This window comes from Ursus americanus, chromosome 6 (assembly GCF_024610735.1).
Source record: "Ursus americanus isolate L20-20 chromosome 6, mUrsAme1.1.p, whole genome shotgun sequence".
In the NCBI taxonomy this organism is placed as follows: Eukaryota; Metazoa; Chordata; class Mammalia; order Carnivora; family Ursidae; genus Ursus; species Ursus americanus.
The window spans coordinates 54346929-54367535 of NC_142132.1; the positions used below are offsets into that span (position 1 = coordinate 54346929).

Below are 20607 nucleotides of genomic sequence, written 5' to 3' on the forward strand. Positions count from 1 at the left end.
CAAGACCTTTCCGTTTCTCAAATGATGAAATAAAACCATTTTATTCAGGGGCGCCTGGCTGGCTCAGTCAGTAGAGCATGCAATTCCTGGCCTCAGGGTCATGAGTTTGAGCCCCGTGTTGGGGGTAGAGATTACTTTTTTAAAAAGCAAAACTATTTTATTCAAAATCTAGAATATTTTTAGTGTTAATGATTTAAATGAAAACCTTTCAAAACATTGCTGGGGGTAGACCAAACACTGCTATAAGCCAAGGCTGGCTGCAGGCATGGTTTACAACCTCCACTTACGGAGGGCCAAGCCATCTGATGAACACCGAAGAATGCGAAGCAAGGCAGGCGGCAGGCTCGCTGGTGGAGGACTCCCGACGGCTTGAGGACCTCGGCCCTCAGCAAAGAGCGGCTTGGCTCAGAGCCTGCAGGGGGAGAGAGACCACGTAGGAAGGCTTTGTGGGAGAGGAGACCCTCGAGCTGGACAAGGGAATAAATCGGAGTGTCTTGTGGGGATGTAGAGGGGGCAGAATTACCCTGGACAGAGGAAGAACGGCTTAGAACTTTGGGGGAAGGGCGGGTGTTTCCATGGGGCTGGAGGACATTGGAGTACAAGGGCATCATAACGGGGACAGCTGGCTCTCTCTCTCTCTCCAGGTCACAGAGAGCCACATGTGCTCCACGGAGGTGCTGAGATGGTACCTCCCAGCTCTGGGTGCTGGCCTCCAAGATCAGCAGGGTCGGACAGAAAGAGTGGGCAAATACCGAAAGCAGAAGCCAGGAGCCTGTGCTTAGAACACCTCTACCATTCCCTTTTTTTTCTTTATTTTTTAAAGTTTTTATTTACTCATTTGAGAGACAGCGTGAGAGAGCACAAGCCAGGAGGACGGGCAGAGGCAGAGGGAGAAGCAAACTCCCCGCTGAGCAGGGAGCCCAATGCAATGCAGTGTGGGGCTCGATCCCAGGACCCTGAGATCGTGACCTGAGCTGAAGGCAGATGCTTCACCAACTGAGACACCCAGCCGCCCCTCTACCATTTCTAGAACTGGATTCATTCATCTAAGTTAAGACCACAGCAAGCAATCGTCAGTTATGAACCAGGGGCTGGGGCTTCAGGAAAAATAACTCAGAGGCCATCTCTGCTTCTTGGGATCTCACAGTCCAATGGCGGGCACTGAAGACAGTTTGGACAACGGCTCCATCGTGCTGTCCTTAGAAGAGGCCTCGCCAAGTTGTTGGGGAGCTGGTGATAGGTCTTTCAAGCTGTGTCTCGATGGTGGAGTCGGAGTTCACCAGGGGATACGATGGGAACACGTCCATAGAAGAAGGAGCACAGAGGTGCGCTGGGAAAGTGAGGACAGCTAGGTCACACTGACATAGAAAAGATACGCATTAAATGTGTGCAGAACTGCGCTGTCTTCCTGCCTGGCCCGGGAGAATAGAGCTCTTGCCGTTGACCTGCTGTTGACCTTTGTAGAAAAGCAGGTCTGTTCGATGACCGAATATACAAATGATCAGATGCTACGTGTCCTATGCGCTTGACACACACCTCCATTTCCTACTCACAGCATTCCTCGCGCACAGACACTATCCTTTACCTCCGTTTTACAGCTGAGGAAGCAGAAGCTTCAAGATGGTAAGTGGCTGGTCTAAGGCGCCCAGGTAGTGACAGAGAAGGATCCTGACCCTGCGTCCTGGCAGCCTGACCTCACGGCTCCAGCATTTCACCATGCCGCCTGCCGCTGCTCGTGTCAAGAGAGGGTCTGCGACGGTCTGATGGAAAGCATTCAAGAACTTCGAGGGACTTTGCTCCCCACCCTCCGGCCAGCTGGGATGGCCCTGAAAGGTTATCTCCCAGGTCAGGTAATCTGTTGGTCAGTCCGTCTGGGGCAGGGGAAGCAAGAAGGTGTCATTCCCCACCTAGGAGGAGGGAACTTGTGGTTCTTCTTGCAGGAAACAGATCCTGGATGAGCAAATACCCTTCAAAAACGAGCGGGAGGACCATCAGCCTTTGTCCTACAGAGCTGACTGAGGTTTGATTTCTCGTAGGCCTCTGGGGCTGCAGAAAGGCCAGTGATGGATGGGCTTTGACAGTTGCTCGTACTGGTCGGAGAGCACTTCCAGGCCCCCGCGTGGTTCTGGGCCAATACACATCAGAAATGAGCTCTGTCTGCAGCTCCCAGGCCCCAGGAGAGGCACGACTTGGAGAGTTCCTAAGTCTCAGCACAAGGCACACGTCCGCCCTCTCACCTGTGGGAAAAGCAACGGAGCTCAAGGCACAGCTCTGGGTCACAAGCTCACCTGCCCTTCACGTGGTGGCTCTTCCCACCTGAGTCTGGGGCCTTGAGCAAATCACCTTGTTTCTTCTGAGCCTCTGGCTTCTCATCTCTGACGTGGGCCTGATGGTAAAAATCACTGCAGAGGGCCAACAGCATGACGGACTCAAGAAGTGCTGGCGATTGTCATAATCGCTCCTTTTAGCTAAAACATGGATTAAGCACCTTCTAGATGTCACATCATAGTGCAAGCGACACAGGAGGAATACGCCTTTCTTCTTAATTTCAAGAAGCTTCTGGTCCGCTTGGAGAAGTAATCGACCTTCTTCATTGTTCCTTTCCGCATCTCGGTGGGTAAGACCGCTCTGGGCTGAGCGTCTCTGTTTCCATGGGGACCACCAGGATTCTAGGTCACATGGGACGTGGGAAGATCCGGGTTGGGGAGGCTGACTCCTGTACCTCTGTCTAGCTATACGCCCCTCCCCTGTGTTGCCGTTCTTGGCTTCTATGTCCTTGTCAGGGCTCCCATTGCACTAACCACAAGCTGTCCATTTTTTATTAATAGATTCGTAACCTGGGTGAGGGTATCTCTGCCTCTGGGGAACCAGCATCCCGAACCAGCAAGCCCCACTCTGGGGAGGCTGACCGAGAACCATGGAGCGCGCATAATGATATCCACGTTCAGAAGCTTTCCATACACGCCAAGTTTTAGAGCTGGCGAAGCACTTTACCATTCGCTTCCTTTATTCTAGGGAAGGAGGGATCCCCAGTAATGTTTTACAGATGAGGAACCTGGATGCAGAGGGGTGGGTTCCAAACTGCGACTAGAACCTCAGCCCCCCCCAGGTTTACTCCAAGTTGTCTGGTAAGGACCACGGGGTGCTTGTCAAATATGCAGATAACCAAGCCCTTTCTCGAAATTCTGAGTCTAGAGGTCAGGATTGGGACTCAGGAATCAATAGTTCAACAGCCGAAGTGATACTTCTCTCCAGGCAGGTCCAGACACAGTGCCGTTCACTGATTTATTTACTTAGCTAAGATTTTTGGGGTCCAAACAAACGTGTACTGTGGGGGAAACACGACGAACAAGGCAGTCCCCACTTGAAGGAACTAACAATCTGCCCCCTGAGCCCCCTGTCCAGGTCCCATGGCCGGGGTGGGGCTGCAGCCCAGGTTTCTCCTAGGTGAGGCCCCTTCCTGCTGGGTGTGGGCCGGCCCCACCCCCACCTCACGCCCACCCCCCAAGTCTGGAGCTCCTGACTGAGCCTGTTGGGCCTTCTTCCACTGTCTGCACCTGCTCTGGGCTGAGTCTGTGGTTCTTCGGAGCTGAAGCGTCCTGTGTTCGGAGCTGAGGTGGGCCTGGCGCACAGCATTTCAGGAAACGCCAGCCAGCCGCTCATGTGCCCGGCAAAGCTAAGAAAGGGAAAGGGAAGGAGGAGCCCTCCTGGGTTGAGGGAAACAGCTGGGGCCGGACAAGGGGCAGGGATTTCTATTTCTTTAAAGGTAATCCCAGCTCGGGCCTGACTGCATCGGGCAGGGAGGCCAGACAAGGGTCAGTTCCGTGCAGCTGAAGAAAGCAGGGCTCAGAGGAAGGGAGATGAGAGTGCTGAGCTGAAACCCAGGTTTCCTGCTGGGCACGGACACCACAGGCGACACCTTTCTCCCGAAATCCCTGGGGGGATGGATGGGTGCCTGCAAAGGGAAGAGCCTGATGCCACCACAGGTGCTCCGAGGGCGGGCAGCCAGGATCCCCCTGTTAGCTCTGCCCCGGGCTCCAGCTTCTGCCGCACACCTCCCTTTTCTGCTGAGAAAGTCTGTCCTTCATCCTGGGCACTCCTGCCCTTTGTCTTCTCCAGGAGAGCCCTTCCATCCCTGTCTGGAGCGGGTCCCCGGGGGGCCTTCCTCTGGAGCTGACCTTCACGGATCCAGCAACTCCCAGTACCCAGAAATTTCCCAGAGGCTAGCCCTCTGGACAGGCCTTGCCAGATAAGGCCAGGATGCGCCTGGAGGCCATTTGGGCGGTGTCCTGGAAGGCTGCACCTGGCCAGCTCGGTGGGAGCCTCCCAGGTCAGCGAGGGGAGAGCCTCCCGCACCCACCACGAGTCCCTACCTGGTCCTACTGAGCCAGACCTCCATGTGCAGCCTGTGTCAGGGCAGGGATCCGAGGTAAGGCGGAGCAAGGAAGCCACAGTTCTGACCTGAGAGTTGCCGGGACGTGTTTGCTGTGCCTCACAAGGCCCTTAGTAGCTACGGTAGCCGAGTGCCAGGGTGCCCGGAGGGGGCAACCAGGACAGTCCCTGACCTCACAGCGCCTCCAGCTTGGCGGGTCTCCTCCCTGCCAGGCTCAGGTCTGGCCCGCCCCAGCAGGTGGTCCCTCTGGGGGCCACCACCACCAACCCCCCGGGTGGGGGGAGGTATAGGATCTCAAGGCTTTCCCCAGGGAAGGAGGAAAGAGGCGGGGCGGCAGCGCAGGCCCAGGATATAAGGGGCGGAGGCGCAGCTCGCGGTCCCAGCCAGCCCACCATGCACGCCCCCCGGCTGCCCCTGCTCCTCCTGCACGCCTGGTGGGTCCTGAGCCAGGCGGGCGCCGCCACGGTGGCCCCGGTGGCGCTCCGCACGCGGGTGCAGCCCTCGTCGCCGTCCCCTCTGGCGTACATGCTGAGCCTCTACCGGGACCCGCTGCCCCGGGCGGACATCATCCGCAGCCTGCAGGCGCAAGGTAGGCAGCGCCGCCCCGCCGAGCAGCCGGGGCGCCTCGGGACTCCGGAAGGGCACAGGGCGGGCTGCGGGCTGGGGGCCCCGGGCCGGGGACGCCGCCGCAGAGGGCGCACCGGGCTGGGAGCGCGCGTCCGGGGTTCGGGTCTAGGGTGCCTCGGCGTCGGCTCCGGCTGGGCGGATGGAGGGGATTGTGGCATCGAGAGGGGCGCGGGCGGAGACCTTTGCGCTCCGCGCCTTGCTTTAGAGTGGGCAGCGTGCGGTGCCCGGGAGGGTAGGAGGCCGACTGCGCCACTGGACCCCGCGGGCTTGTTAAATTACGTAAGCTCCCGGCGCCTTGGTGTGCGCTCCCCTGCAATGGGGACAACAGTACCTCCCTTAGAAGACTGTGGCAAGCGCTAGGTGACAGAGCACATTCAACGCTCCGCACGAAACCAGGCACAGTAATAAATGGTCGTTATTATTGCTACATACATTTTGTGGATTTCTTTTCTTTTCGCGCGTGGGGGTGAAGGGGTGCCGGAGCCAGGCGCCGGGAGTGTCTCAGGCTGACTGCGAGCTTCGAAACCCAGCACGGTGCACGTAACCTCAGGGATTAGAGTTCAGAGATCCGGTACTAGAGATGGGGTGCCCCGAAGTCGGGAACTGAGGCAGGCTTGGGAACTCGAGTCCAGGCCGGGAAGGGTCAGAGTCCCGAGTGATTCGGGTTCGGAGCCTAGATGTGGGTCAGAGACCATGGTGACTCGGGAGGATCTCCCTCAGAAACAAGGCAGGGCGTTCCGGGCGTCGGGCGACGGGCAGGTGGGTGCTGAGCAGACGGAGCACTCCCGCGGGGTCCCCTTGCCCCTTGCAATACACATCCTGACGCCTGGGGTGGGGGTGGGGGGGCAGACCCCTGCCGCCTTGCTCCGACCTGGCCCTCCCTCCGCCAGCTGGGGCCAGACGGCCCTCCCCCACGCTGGGGCGCAATCCACATCCGATAATCTAATCTAATTGGCCACCCGCCAGCCCCTTGTGGTCCGGGGGTGGGGGCTCCTAGTTCCCTGGCCGCCGCCTCTGGGGTCAGACAGCTGGTGACCCTCTCCCGAAGGGTCATCTGGGGACCAGACAGCCTAGGGAAATGGAGGGGCGGCCGGCTTGGAAATGACTGGAGTGTTTTGCTCAGTCCTTCTACCAGAAAGCTGGGTGCGCAGAGGAGGCTGGGCAGAGGGGTAGGGGGTGCCCTTTTTCAGTTCACTCGTCCTTCTGGAGAGTTCCAGAAGGTTTGTGGGGGTTTGACAGCCTGGGAGATTGGAAAACTGAGTCCTGGTCCCTCAAAGCCTGCTTCCCAATCCCAGGAGGGTCCCTTGCATATCCATTGGGTTCTCTAGTTTCCCCTTCTGTAAAACAGGGGACTGGCTTTCTGCCTCATTGGTGTGTACATGTGATAAAATATATCGGACAAAATCTACGACGCTACCTCTTTTTAAGTGTACGCTGACGTTAAATACACTCAGTGTTGTGAACTGGCTTCTTTTTTTTAAAAGCAGCCAGAAGAGCTGCCTGGAGAGACACTGATGGGGAAGGAACGTTCTACGCGCTCTTCCCCTCGGGTGTATCTGTAGGCCGCCCCAGGAAAGGGGGGAGTGGGTGTTGGAGACTAACCCAAGTGGGTTTGCATCTGCTTCTGTCCCTGCTGAAACACCCTCGGCTTGGGCCTTCAGCTTTCTCATGGCAAAATGGTAACGATGGTGGTGAGGATCGAAGGAGACCAGGCTCGGCTCAGGAAGCAGTTAGTGGCAGTTATCCTCAGAGTTTGTAACAATGCGGAGCAGACGCTGAGTGTCATACCCACACCCTCCTTTCCCCCAGAGCCCCAAGTCCTAACTCAGCCCCAGCACGCTGTCTGAGGGGAGAGAACCCAAGGAACCCAAGGGCATGGGCCCAGCCACTTTCTTCTTTAGAACTGGACGTGGGTCGAGATTTCACCGGGGCCTGTGTGGCCAACTCTGTCCAGTGCCTGGATAGGTTTCAGGGTGTCCCTGATACCTACCCCCAAATCACATCTGTTGTACAGGTGGGAGCATTCTTAGCTTGTATCAGGCATCAGTGACCCTCAAAAGATTAGGCACCCCTATCCTCAAGAACCAGAGCCAGATTTAAGAAAACCCATCAGCACTGTTTGCCAAGGAGCCCTTGGCTGGGGGTGGGGTCACAGAGTCAAAGACTCTTCTTCACCCTGAAGGAGCACTCCATACACATTGCCCAGCCTGGGAACAGATGACTTTGCTCCTCTGTCTGGGTCCCTCACTACCTGTCTGGACACCTTCATTTCTAACCTTGGCCGTCGGCAGTCATAAGGAAGTGGTTGACGACAGCCAACACTCGCTGTGCTTTTGTTGCACTGGGCAAAACGCGGTAGGCACGTTATCTCAGTAATCCTAACACTCCCACGAGGTGGATACTGTCACTATCTTCCTTTTACCAAGAGGGAAGCTGAAGCCCAGAGAAGGGGAGTAATCTGCCCAACGTCCAACAGCGAGTGGCAGAATTTGAAGCCTCACAGCACGCACCAGAGCCCAGGCTCTTAACCGCTGAGCTGGACTGTCTTCCTCTAAAAGGCCATTTGTGGATACTTGAGATAAAAGCCTTTAACTCCCAGCGCAGGTGGCCAGGAGTTGCTACGGGTCCCACCTAATCCCCAGGTGGCTAGGGGGTGCTGTGGTGGGCGAGGGGGAATGCCGGCCTCCTCCCCACACCTCTGGGGAGAGTTGCTAGCCAGGGGCCGGTTATTGCCCCCTGCAGGTGCTAATGAGGAGGCAAGTGGAAATTGAGTGAAAAAGAGCCTCTGCAGATGGGCTGGGAGAAGCTGCCAGGAGGCTGAAGCTAGGAACTGCCTCCTTGTAATGCACATTGGATTTCTCAGAGAAATTCACTTACCATCTGACCAAAGATGATCTATGAGACCCTTAAAAAAAAAAAAACCATTACGTGGTCTGCCCAGAGTGGACCTAGATCGGAGACCATCACCACCCTTGAGATCGATTCACGAAAGGGTTAATGTTTTTATTCTAAGGGATGATCCCTGACTTTGATTTAGCAACAAGCCTTCAAACCCTTTTATTTCCACGAGGGCTGGTGAGATGGCAGGGATGGGTAGGGCATGACCCTTCCCATTGCAAAGAAGAGGAAACTGGGCCTGAAAAAAGTTAAAGGTCACTTTTAGGTGACCTGAAAATCCACAAAAACATGCTATTCCCAGACATCGGACCAAATTAGTCCAGGACTAAAATGATTGGAATGTGCTTCCCCATTCCTTTTCATCCAGTTTGAGTGGAGTTGTGTTGGGGAGGGGGTGGAACAGGGCCAGGGGCTGTGCGTGTGCTAGCTGTGCCCGCCCCAGGTGTGGGAATGCCCCGCAGTGGCCGGGGGTGATAAGCATCCTGCAGGTAGATGAGAAAGCCCACAGGGTGGAAAAGTCCCAGGTCAGTGCAAACTCATGCTTAGAATGCCTGTAGGAGCCTATGCGTCAGGTTGTCAAGAACTCCTGAAGCTTCTGCCTCCTTCGTTAGGAAGGGGCGGAGCAGAGAGTGGCCAGTCCTGGGCTTCTGCTGCCTGTGCCTCCCTGAGCCCGCCAAGCCTGGCCTTTCCATGATGTGCGTATCAACGTCATGTGCCCAGGAGATGGGACGCCCTTTCCAATGAGAAAACGGAGTCTGGGACGGTGACTTGTCCAGGGTCACAGGGCGAGTAGAGGCTCAGGGTTTAGGTCGGAAAGCTCAGGGTTTGGCTTGAGAGCATGGAGAAACTCATCCAGTTTCTCCCAGTTGATCTCCAGCTGTGGGGTGTCTTGGAGGGAGCAGCAGAACCCGGATTTGGAGTTTGGGCTTTGCGGTTGGGCAAATCCAGGTTCGTTCTTGGCTCCGCCAACTTGTGCGGGTGATTTAACCTCTCTGAGCTGCAATTTGAATGGACTAAAGTGGACTCCACATTCCCAGCTCCTAGGGTTGGCGCGAGCATCGAGAGGATCCCTATCAGGTTAAGGCTCCAACGTGAGCTCTGGCGGTTGTTACAGCGATGAGGCTGCAGGGGGCCCCCACTCACCCTGCTTCCTTCCCGGTGTCTCCCCACCCAGATGTGGAGGTGGAAGGGCAGAACTGGACCTTTGCCTTTGACTTCTCCTTCCTGAGCCAAGTGGAGGAGCTGGTGTGGGCCGAGCTCCGGTTGCAGCTGTCCGGCCCTGTGGACCTGCCCCCCGGCGTGCCACTGTCCATCGAGATTCTCCACCAGCTAAAGCCGGATGCGGAGCAGGACCCAGCGGACTGCCGGGAGCGTCTTCGGATGGACCTGTTCGCCGTCCCTCTGTCCCAGGTTACCTTTGCCTCAGGCAGCCTGGTCCTGGAGGTGACCAGGCCACTCTCCAAGTGGCTGAAGCACCCCGGGGAGCTGGAGGCACAGATGTCCGGCTTGGCTGGAGAGTGTCAGCAGCGGCCTCCCACGCCGCCTGTCACTAGCGTGCTCCTCGTGCTCTACTCCAACCTCTCCCCAGAGCAGAGGCGGCTGGGCGGCTCCACCTTGCTGTGGGAGGCCGAGAGCTCGTGGCGGGCCCAGGAGGGACGGCTGTCCCAGGAGAGGGGCAGGCGGCACCGTCGACACCACTTGCCGGACAGAAGCCAGCTGTGTCGGAAGGTCAAGTTCCAGGTGGACTTCAACCTCATTGGATGGGGCTCCTGGATCATCTACCCCAAGCAGTACAATGCCTACCGCTGCGAGGGCGAGTGTCCTAACCCCGTGGGGGAGGAGTTCCGTCCCACCAACCACGCGTACATCCAGGTGCGGAGGCCTGCCAAGGGGAGGGGAGGCGGGGGGCTGTGGGGAGAAGCGGCCATACTGCCCGATCGGGGGGCGGGACTCCGGCTTTGCTCGTAAATTGCTGTTCCTTGGTTCACTGTTCTTCACGCACCAACAGCGTGCCAGCTCCTGTCCTGGGAGAGAGAGATGGCCTGTGACGCAATCCTCAGAGGGCCTACGTGCAGCCATGCCCCCTTGGGTAACCTTGAACACCTTGCTTCCTTAGGCCACCTTCCTAAGAAGGTGTAGACGAGAAGGCCTCCGCTTCTCCTCAGCTCTGACTTCTAGGAAAGGAAGTTCAGAGTCTGGACTCTGGGAATAAACCCGGCTCTGATTCCTACGTATTAGCTGTGTGACGCTGATCACGTGGCTCATTCTCGCCGAGCCTGACTTGTCCCGCCTCTGAGAGGGGGATGGCAGTGCCATAGTTCGCAGCGACGTGGTAGGATGAGATGAGACGTATACCGACATGTGTATCTGCCGGCAGGTGACCGGCACGCTGCATGTTGCAGTACCATTACGAGAAGTCTGTGATTCACTGCTGGAATCGGGGCCACATTTATGGGGCTGTGGTTGGGGTGATCCTGTTCCAGCCACTGTACTTTCGCTCCCGAAAACAGGAGTTGGACACCGTTTTGTAGTAGAGAAGGCCCAAGACTCCCACCACGGGCCACTCGTCAGCCTAAGGTCTAGAAGGTGGTGGAGGAGAGCAAAGGGAGAATGAGAGGGAGGGAGCAGAGAATAGAGCCTAACATGGTGGCCCTGATATTGGGGCTCAGAGGCTCTGGGGGGCGTGTGAGCTGAGCTCATGCAAGGGAAGCACTCGTGGGGCCAGAGCCCTGCAGGACCTTTCTTGAGCAAAGGCCCGAGCCTCTCCTGGGACTTGGCTCCACGAACCTCCCTGCTGCATGATCAAGGGGACCCCCAGAGGCCCAGAGCGTCCCAATAGCAAGTCTAATAGTCGGATCCGAAAAGACCTCCCTGGACCTCGGGGACGGGTCCCAGTTCCAGAGTGAGTGCCAAAGGATTGTTACCTCTTCTCCTATTGACTCTTATTTATCCTTCTCTGGGCAACAACGCAAATCCCACAAGAATTTCCGCATGACTCTCTTCTGCTTCATGTTTCTGGAACTAAACCAGGAGTTTCTTGGAACTGGTATGCACTCTAGACTACAACAATAGGAGGACATGTCCATTCGCTACTGCTCTACCCTGATATAGCTTTTAGAATCTTCTGTTTCGCTCTGTTTTGTTTTGTTTTTTAAACAGCCCGTAAAGATACTTCATGTGTTCCGAGTTGATGATGTATTGGCAGGCTGATTCCTTTATGAGAACGACTTTCTTCTGTGTTTATACCCAGAAACTGATTTTAACTAACTTTTCTCCCCCAGAGTCTTCTGAAACGATACCAGCCCCACCGAGTCCCTTCCACCTGCTGTGCCCCCGTGAAGACCAAGCCGCTGAGCATGTTGTATGTGGACAATGGCCGGGTCCTCCTAGACCATCATAAAGACATGATTGTGGAAGAATGCGGGTGCCTTTGAGGAGATTCTGGTGGGGGCCAGATTTGCCTGTACCCTGGGAAGTTGGGAAGGCCTGGAAGAGCCTTCCCAACACGAGAACCATCTAATGCCGTGAGGAGAAACAGAGGGGGAAAGGCTGCTCTGTCTGCCAGAGCTGAGGAGGAAGGGCTCCCCGCTCGTAAAGGAAGGCTCTGTGGAGGCTGGCTCACGCAGAGGCTGCTGTCAGGAGAGAGAGAGGAGCCAGCCTGAGCGGCAGGCTTGTTGGCCGTTCTTTCCTGAAGAGACTGTGGTGACTAAAAGCACTAGGGCAAGGGTTCTTTGCTTGACTTTTTAACCTACGAACCCCCAGAAACGGTATGCAAAAGTTGGGGCACATGTGCATTTATCTTTGAGGTGGGACGGGTTACTGATGACTTTTCTGTATTCTCAAAAGTGGGCTTTCTGCACCCCCGCCCCTGCCAAGATGAAGTTCACTGTGTTAGCTGGGAAACAGTCGGCTCTTGTTGCCTCCGGCTGGTTTAGGGAAGCCCCCACCTCTTTCGGGCTGGCCAGTGGCAATCTGCTGGCCTTGTCCAGGGGCTCCCCGGAGTGCGTCTCTGCTAATGAGTTGCCCAAACAATACAGCCATTGTGAAGTCCTCCCAGGCCAGCTGGTGCCTTTGAGGGGAGAGGCAAGAACTCCAGAGAGCTGGCCACACTGGACTCCAGGAGCAGAGCCCTCGGGCACCCCCCGGTCAGCCTGCTTGGGCAGACACAATCCGAGTCTATTAAAGTTGGTGACAGTTCACCTCGGTCTCTCATTGTGTGCTGTGAACAAGGCCCCTGAGCTTCCCATCCAGCAGGGGCGAGGGCCGCCTAGGACTTGGGTTATGGTCACAGCCGAGCCGCTGGGAGTGGCCTCGGGTGAGTAATTCCTTGCTCGGCCTCCTCCTGTGGAGTGCAAGGGGTTGGGTCCTGACACGCTCCTGTAACATGTCTGTTAGCAGGTCCAAGGTCATGGACTGTCCTCTGGGCCTCATCCCCATCTCCCTCTACAGCTTACGAAGCCTGCTGAGCCCCAGGCCCGCCGTACCCCCGCTCTCGAACCTTTCCCCGCTCGTCTGTTGCTCAGGGTTCGAAGTCTGGCTTCATGTCGGGTTCCACCCAGCAGCCCAGCGGAAGGAACCCCAGCTTTCTTGGGGGACTCGCTACCACCAAAGCACCTGAGCACGGCTTTGCCTTTTGGATGAAAAGACCCCCAAAGGCAGTGATCCTGTTTCTCTTTCAGCTGACCTCGTTAGGCACTGCCAGAACAGGGGCTGTGTCTGTTTGGCTGGGTGAGGGGGCCATTCTAGCGGGAACGCGAGTCTCTGGTAGTTCTACCCCTGCTTCCCCGAGAAGCCGGTCAGCGTGCGCTCCAGGCTTAGGAAGATGACCCCCATCGGGTGGGAACCCGCTCCCAACTTTAGATGTAACTTGATTGCGGCGTTGGCTGAGTCAAGGCAGTAACCCTGGCCTCGGCCGAGGTCGGAGAGGCTAGAGCCAGGCCTGGGCTTGAGAACCCTCAATGCCCTGGTTCAGCAACCAAGCCGCTCCCTTCCTGGGGTGGAAACAGACTCCCAGCACTGCAGTCCCGAATCACAATAGGGCTCTGCCGCTGGCCCTAGTCAGGAAACAGCAGAGCTGGAGAGCCCGTGTGAGGCCAGCTTTTTATCCCATCCAGAGGCCCCGGGGCCTGACCACACAGCTAGGAGGGGCTGGGTCAAGAACTCTGCTCTGGTCTCTGGAGCCCCAGGGGCACTGCCCTTAATAGCAGCTAGAGGTTTTTCTCTCCTACTTTGGGGTCAAGGCCTAGCCTTTAGGACCAAACATGTGGACCCAATTCCACTACCACCCTGAAGTTCTGGGAAGTGCAAATCCCATCCCGGGGTTTAGAGCGTCTTCCTTGGTAAATAGGTGCCCAACATTTCTTCCAGGGCGAGGGCCAGGAAAGCGAAAGTTCAAGCTCCTTGTGGCCACGGCTTGTGGGAGAGTTTACAGTCCGCGGCTCCACTGACTCAGCAAACCTCACCGACCTCACCGACGAGGCACGGCCTCCTATTAGGAGGCCAGCACAAAGGAGTGGAACCTCGCTTTGCCGCGCTGCTCAGAGCTCCGTACGGGCGTGTCAGCCGTGGGCTGTCCTGCTGCCCGGCCAGAGGCGTTTGGGGCCAAGCCTAGCAACGCAGCTTCGTGCTCTGGGCCCCGGGGGCTGGTCAGGCTTTGTAAGCTGGAGGAAATACTGCCTCCAAGAATGGAGTCCTGCCCTCACCTGGGGGCCAGATGGGGCTCCACAGAATGGTGATTTTCACGTGCTCTCAAGACCAAGGTCTACTGTACTTAGAGCCGTGCCAGGCAGTAACTGTGTGGGGACAATCGGATGCCTTACGGTCCTAGGGCGGGGCAGGGGGTGGGCCTGGCGGTACCTAGGAGTGGAGAAAAGGAGAGACTGGAAGGGGAGGTGCAGAAACGGGCACTACACGGGACGTGGGGGTGGTTGTGACTCCAATAGCCCCACTGTGGGGCATTTGTCTCCATCCTGCCCCCCCATCCGAGGTTGCCTTGGAAGTTAGCATCCCACCTGCCTCGGCGCAGAGGAAAGGGTGTATGAAGTGCTAGCAGAAGGGTTTGGCCCTGTCTTCCCTTAAAGATTCTTCAGTCCTTCCAGAGGTCCCAGGGCTGGGTCGTGGCTGCAGCCCCCAAGCCTCCACGCCCGAACTCGCTCACTCCTGAGGGAAAGGAGGCCCAACGGGCTGACCTCAGGTCGCCACGCCAACCGGGCTGTGCTCCAGCCCTTTCCCGAACTCTTCACGTGCCAGGCCCGAGGCTAAGCGCCTTCTGTGAGCCTCACAGCCCCCCAGGAACCAGTAGTTCTTAACCCCAGCCTCCCTGAGAGAAGCCTGGCAGGAGGACGGGGGCCTCTAAGCAGCTCGGCTGGGCTTCACGGCCAGCTCACTCTAAAGCCTCAGGACTAAACCTCGACCCTGCCCGGATGGGAAAACGTTTCCTCGAGTCCGCTTTTACTCTGCGGACCTCCGTTCACGTCTCAGGCAGGACAGAACTCTTGTTCGCCGTCTTAGTATGTGAGACTCACTGGACTAACAGCAAGGACTCGGGATGTTACTGCAGACACAGCCTAGTTCCGGACCTCAGAGGGGATGCATTTCGGACAGGTGCCCTGGGGGCGCAGGCAGCCGTCTTGGAAAAAGGGAAAGCCGTGGTCCGGGCTTCCGTGAGGCTGGTCCGCGGAGAGGGGCCTTCCTGGTGTGTCAGCCCCCACACGCACCCGATCACCACCAAGCTTCCAAGGGAAGGGACGGAGCACCTCGCCCCACCTACGGGCCAGACAGACAAAGCCAGTGCTCCGCCAGTGTCGAGAACGAGGTGGCGGACCATCTTCGCCCATCTACCTCACCGACCCTCCACGTGTGAAATCCACAAGGTTTCACCCGAAATTTAAAAAACTCAAAACACAACTTGATACTCAAGATCTTTATTGATTTAACGGTAACAGCAACCATTGGTGAGAATTTAATTTTTTCCCTAATTTCCAAACACCTGCTGGTTTAGGACAGTTACAAAAAAAACAAAAACCAAAAAAACAACCAACAACAAAAGTGATCACGGACTCACACAGGACTGCCTCAAGACTGCATGGTGTCCTTGCTCTCCATCCATGACGGCGGAATGGACGGGAGGGGTGGGGGGACAATCACGTTGAAGGGGACTAAGGGAAGACCAAGGAAGTAACGGCAGTCTCCACTTTTCCGTTCAGTGGATGGAACTGGGCCACTGGTGGCACTAAGACGGGGAAGGGCATTTGTTTTATACAGAAAAATATCTTTAAAGATGCTTAAAATGGACCCCTGGATATGTGAGTGTCCTCTGAGCTCTCCAAGATGCCTCCTTTGAGGCTCGCCCCTGGGGTACTCAGGTGGGAAGAGGCGGGCTCCGTCTTCAGGGGAGGGAAAGGCACTGGCTCACGGTACTCAGTGATTTGGACACGGCCACCAGGAGCAGGATGGCTTACACGGACAACTTGTCCCTTAGCTCGTGTTCCTCCCCCACCCTCCTGGTTTCAAGTAAAAATTACCCTTGGCCTGGGCTTAGTTTTTTGTTTGTTTTTAAAGATTAAGATGGAGAGGAAGGGGATACACCAGGGGCAAGAATGGCTAGCCTGTGCTAGATTCATGGAACTCTCTAAGTCAGAAGAATCCAGGAATTTGGGGTATAAGCACCGGCAAGAGCTCCCTTTGGAAATTTCAGCGTGGCCACATGATTATCAAGCATTGCAGCATCTGTCAGCCCCCCCACTCTTAGAAAGGTGGCAGAGTAAGAATTTAAATACCCCAGGAACTGCGTTTCACCTCGGCAACATGTCCCGCTGGCCATCCACACTGCACGGTTGGCCGGAGCTGCAGGCAGAGGCTAAGCAAAGAGAAACCACAGACCCCCTGAACAGGGACTCAAGAGACCTCTTCCATCTAGTTTTGCCACAAGGTATTCACTTCTAGGACCAGCCCAGAAAAAGAAATTTAAATTCCAGAGGGTGGGAAAGGTGACATGAATGACTGCTTGAGAAAACAAGTTTGTATCGTCTCCTTCGAGTCCTTCCTAAGAAATTCCTGAGCTGGCCTCAAGGAAACCCCAAGTGCTGAGCTGGAAAATCCTTACTAGAACAGGAAATGCCCCTGGGGTACAGGCATTCAAAACAATTGTGACCTCAAGATGTGATCTCATCCTTTATTAAAAGCTGAGAGGTAAGGACACGGGCATGGGTGGGTGTGGTTAACCACACCCCTTTTAAGTCCAGACAGAAACCGCCCTCCCAAAGAAACCATGCTTCTTTCAAACGATTACCCGGTCCCAGGTATCATGGGTGGGTAAGTGATTGGGTTTCGCAGATTAATACACAGCTGCTATGCCTATAGTCCGGAAACACGCCAGGACGGGCAAGTTCTGGCCCAGATGGAAGGCAGCAGACCGCCTCTCTGCAGGAGAACGCAAAGGGCCCAGGGCCCCGGCTTCAAGCAGCCAAGATGCTTGACACGCCATCGAATATCCAAGAAGGGGAGAATGGGTAAAGAGTCCGTTTCTGGGTTACTGCTGCCAGCACGACGAGCCGCTCGTACCAGCTGCCTTGACTGCACGCGGGCACACAGTGTGCTGGCTGAACAACGGGCTCTGGGGGACAACCCGCAACGGGCAGCATGCTACTGCACATGTCTGAACCAAGGAGGGCAGACGGTCCCAAAGAGCTGGGAGCCCAAACAACAGAAAACGAAAGACCATATATTTTGACTCCACCTCGAAATCTGAAGGAAAAAGACAATTCGTGGGGAAGTGCTGTGAAGAGGGGTCCTTACTTGTGGAGCAAGTGCCCTTGTTCTTACAGCTGCCTCAGCAGCCATGCTTTTGGGTCAAGTGCATGCTCAACCAAGCAGGGACACAGAGAAGAAAACGCCGGGAAGAGCATAAAGCCAGACAGGAATGTGCGTCTTGAAGATGTCTGAAGTCTCTAAACCGCGGTTGAGAACAGGTGCCAGACACCCAGCAGACGTTCCGAGAACGTGTTCAACTGACCAGGCTCATCTTAAGCTTCTCTCAAAGGGGAAGCCAGGGCTGGTTCTCTTTAAGAACTCCTCTCCATCAGGAAGCCCGGGACGAGGTGGGCACCCAGTGAAGACACACACCGGATGTAGAGGAGCAATCAAGCACCGACAGACATTTCGAATTCCGATGTTCCCTACTGAACTGGAGAAGTGGCTTCTTGGGTGAGAGCCCTAACCCCAATCTGTTGCAGCTGGAATGGCTGCAGAGACCAGGTGCCAACACCGACTCTGCCAGGGGCGGGGCTTGCAGATGACATCATCTCCTTCACCCTGAATCTGAACCATGCAGCTTTTACTCAGCCCCGTAACCCGACATCTCGTTCACATTTCCTCCTTCGGCTTAAGGACCCTGACTCCAATTAAGTCCCCTTTCATGGCTCAGTTAGGAGGAGCCGATTCCCTTTGTCAGTTCCTGGCTCAGGGAGATGCGAAGACGTCGTGCTGAGTCTCAGAGACAGGAAGCCTGAGCCTCGCACCGTAGCGTCCTTGCACTGCTGGTAGCCAGGCACACGTCGAGCTCTTTTTATTCTCTCGGGAATGGTCATTGCTTGCCACCACTCTCCAAACCAGCAGGTGGCTTTGGGGAAAGAGTGTGTCTTCTGTTCAGTTTGGAGATGGCAGTAACAATATATCTCTTTGTGTTATCTGGTTTAACCTACCCTGGGGTCGGACTGACTTTATCCTCTGTTGGGGGTGAGGTGATTTTAAGACAGATCCTCACATTCTTTGATACGGCTCCATTCATAGGTGGGGTGTAACTGCCCTCCCCTTGGGTGTCGGCCGGGCTTGTAGCTTGCTTCTAAGGAACACAGTAGGGAGAGGTGATGGTGTGTGCTTTCGGAGACCGTCATGAAAGGCACTGCAGACTCCTTGCTTGCCCTCTCCCTGGGGTCACCTGCTCAGGGGGAGCCAGATGCTATCGTGGGAGGACACCTGCACTGCTCTACAGAGAGACCCTCAGGGAGAGAACGCAGGCATCCTGCCAATAGCCACAAAGAGAGCGTGCAGAAGCGGATTCTCCAGCCCTAGGGGACTGCAGACCCTGCCAACATCTTGACGGCACCTTCCGGAGACCCTGTGCCAGAACCATCATGCTAAGCTGCTTCCCGATTCCTAACCTCCAGAAGCTGACAGAAAACGTCTGCTCTTTCAAGATTGAAAGTCTGGGGGTAATCTGTTACACAGCAATAGAGAACTAATACAGGTGGGACGATAAAACTCTGGGGTGACAGCCCAAGACCAAGGAGCCAGCCGCCTGACAGTGTGCTCTTGAGGGCGTTAGCTATTTAAACAGAATATGAAGACGCGTGATCTCGGCAAACCATACTGTAAGACAGACCAAGACAACACGTGTCTCCTGCTGGAATCTGGAGGGTCCTTTCTCACTAAGGTGGATTGTCCTCAGAGGTAGAGAAACGTGGTTTCCTCATGAAAAGAACAAATGATCACGAAGATTTGAAGAACCATCTCACTCAGATGGTCCCCTAAGGGTTCTTCCTCCCCAAGAGAAAGCCAGGAGAGATTACTCATTCTTCTGGATCTGGCTCGCCCTGAAAAAATCATTCTGTGAGGCATGGCACACAGGTGTGATCTGTTACAAGTTAATCTGTTGCTTTGTGAAACTATCTTTAAAATGCAGACTCATGGAGGTCAAAGTATGTCTCACGCTAGCGGCCTCCAGGAAAGAAGGCCACCAACCAGTAAGGAGGTCCCTGCAGAAAAGGCTGGAGGATCGGGCCACTGCCGTATCAGACAGCTGACACTCCCCGCAAAAATGAGAAAAATGGCCTCCGATTAGGGAGCCGTGTGCGGAGATGCCCCGAGATGGCAGAAAAGGGAAAATGGCACCTTGACGTTACCCAAGCTGGCAGGTTTTAAATCCACTCCCCGCTGCTCAGCGAGGAGGCCAGATTTTCATGGGCAGCAATAAAGATCAAGGGGTGCTCTTCTGCTCACTGCCCGACTAGCTGGATTGCAGCCAGGTTCCACGGATGCCAAAGCCAGCTATGAAGAACGAGAAGCTTCATTCCCAAAGAATTGAGCTCCCAGGGGACAAAGGGGTCCTGAGCAAGCTTCTCATGCAAATGACGGTGCAAGTGAAGTTTTTCCAAGAGTATGGAAAGCGAAATTCGGAGTTTAATGAAAATCAGAACAGCGATACATTAAACAAACAAACAAGAAAATACTTTTTTTGATCATCAATTTTTGAGACCGAAAGCATCCCCCAAATTTTGGAGATCCAGCTTATTCCTGAGAAACATCAACCATCACAAAAGGTTCACTCTTTGAACTATTCACATTTTGTAGAAAACAGAACAAAGTTCCTCGGACAGCCTTCCTCTCTTCTGTCTAAAATGTGTTCGTAAACAGGGTCTTTTCATAGTTCAAAAGAAAAACAAACAGCTTTCTTTCTTAGCCAGTTGGCCTGTTACTCTCACCCTGGGATGTGATCTCTTAATGAGAGGGTTCAGGGCACCAAATGGAACCAGAAATTCCCAGGACACCAGCAGCTACTTTACTTGTCATTCTATGAGGACACAGAGGTGTTAGTCTTTCTACAAGGGGGTCACTCTCCCGGGATTACTGTGCCAGTCAATAGTCGGGAGGGTGCGGTGGGTCCGCATGAAAAAGCAAAGGAGGAGGGAAAAGAACGAGGCTCTCGTGAACAACCCACGGCAAGGCAGAATGGTCCAGTTTCACAAACCACCCACCACAAACTGCAAACATGCACACCCGAAACTAGAGGGAGAAGCCAAGAGCTCGTCAGGGACTTGGGGAGACAAAGGATGGTGACACGGAACAGCAGACTTGCCTGTGGACATTTCTCACCTTCCTAACACCGGAAGATGTGTAATTAAAAAGTTGCTGTTCAAAATCGTATTGAAAACATATCTAAAAATAGGTCTGTAGTCATCTTAAAAATAAAAGATCACTCCTCAGATAAGAGGAGTGCGATATTATCAGATACCAACACTCGAGGTATCTTTGATGTGTATTTGAAAAATGGCCTGGCAGAGAGGAGGGAGGGAGGGACGGAGGGAAGGAGAGGGACAACTCTGAGTACGACGGGGAAGGCAAGACCTGGGAGAACCCACTTTCAAGCCCGTGCTTACCTATCCCAGCAGCCTCAGCAGGTCCATAAAGGAAAAAAGTTTGGTTCTTTTCTAAGAGCATTCTGAAAGTCACCTTTTAAACTCAAAACAGAAGACACTGCAATCAGACAGCGAGTATCCCAAAAGCCTGGTGGACTAGAAAGCAAGACTACTGAGACTGAGTACCCACCTGGTTCAGCACGCTCCCAAGGTCACTCTTCGGGGTCACCCGGCAGAACACTATGACCAGGCCTCCCCCAAAGCGCCTGTCACTTGGACAGGCCTGTTGCAGGAGTGGCAGAATCACCCCGGTGGCTCAGATACAAGGGGACGGCGGGCAACGGGAGGCTAGCAGGGAGGAAGAAGAGGAGAGCCGCGCTGCTGCCCGAGGACCCCCCCTCGGGTGGGGCTCACACCTTTCTGCACAGATGTGCTGAGTGAAGGACAGGGAAGCGGCACTCGAATACCAAAGACAAAAGACACTCCTGCCGGAGGAAGGAGGGGAAGTGGACCTCAGAAAGCGACGCAGGGTGATGCTAGCACAACTGTACAACT

The 20607-nt window shown here is 55.3% G+C and overlaps 1 protein-coding gene across 1 annotated transcript; it reads left to right on the forward strand.

Annotated features, from left to right (window-relative positions):
• The first annotated feature begins 4786 nt into the window (after positions 1-4786).
• Positions 4787-12111, forward strand: NODAL (nodal growth differentiation factor). Its single transcript, XM_087863056.1, has 3 exons — positions 4787-4982; positions 9093-9790; positions 11200-12111. Exons 1-3 carry the CDS (start codon positions 4787-4789, stop codon positions 11350-11352), a joined length of 1047 nt encoding a protein of 348 aa, XP_087719182.1. The 3' UTR covers positions 11353-12111.
• Positions 12112-20607: the final 8496 nt, after the last annotated feature.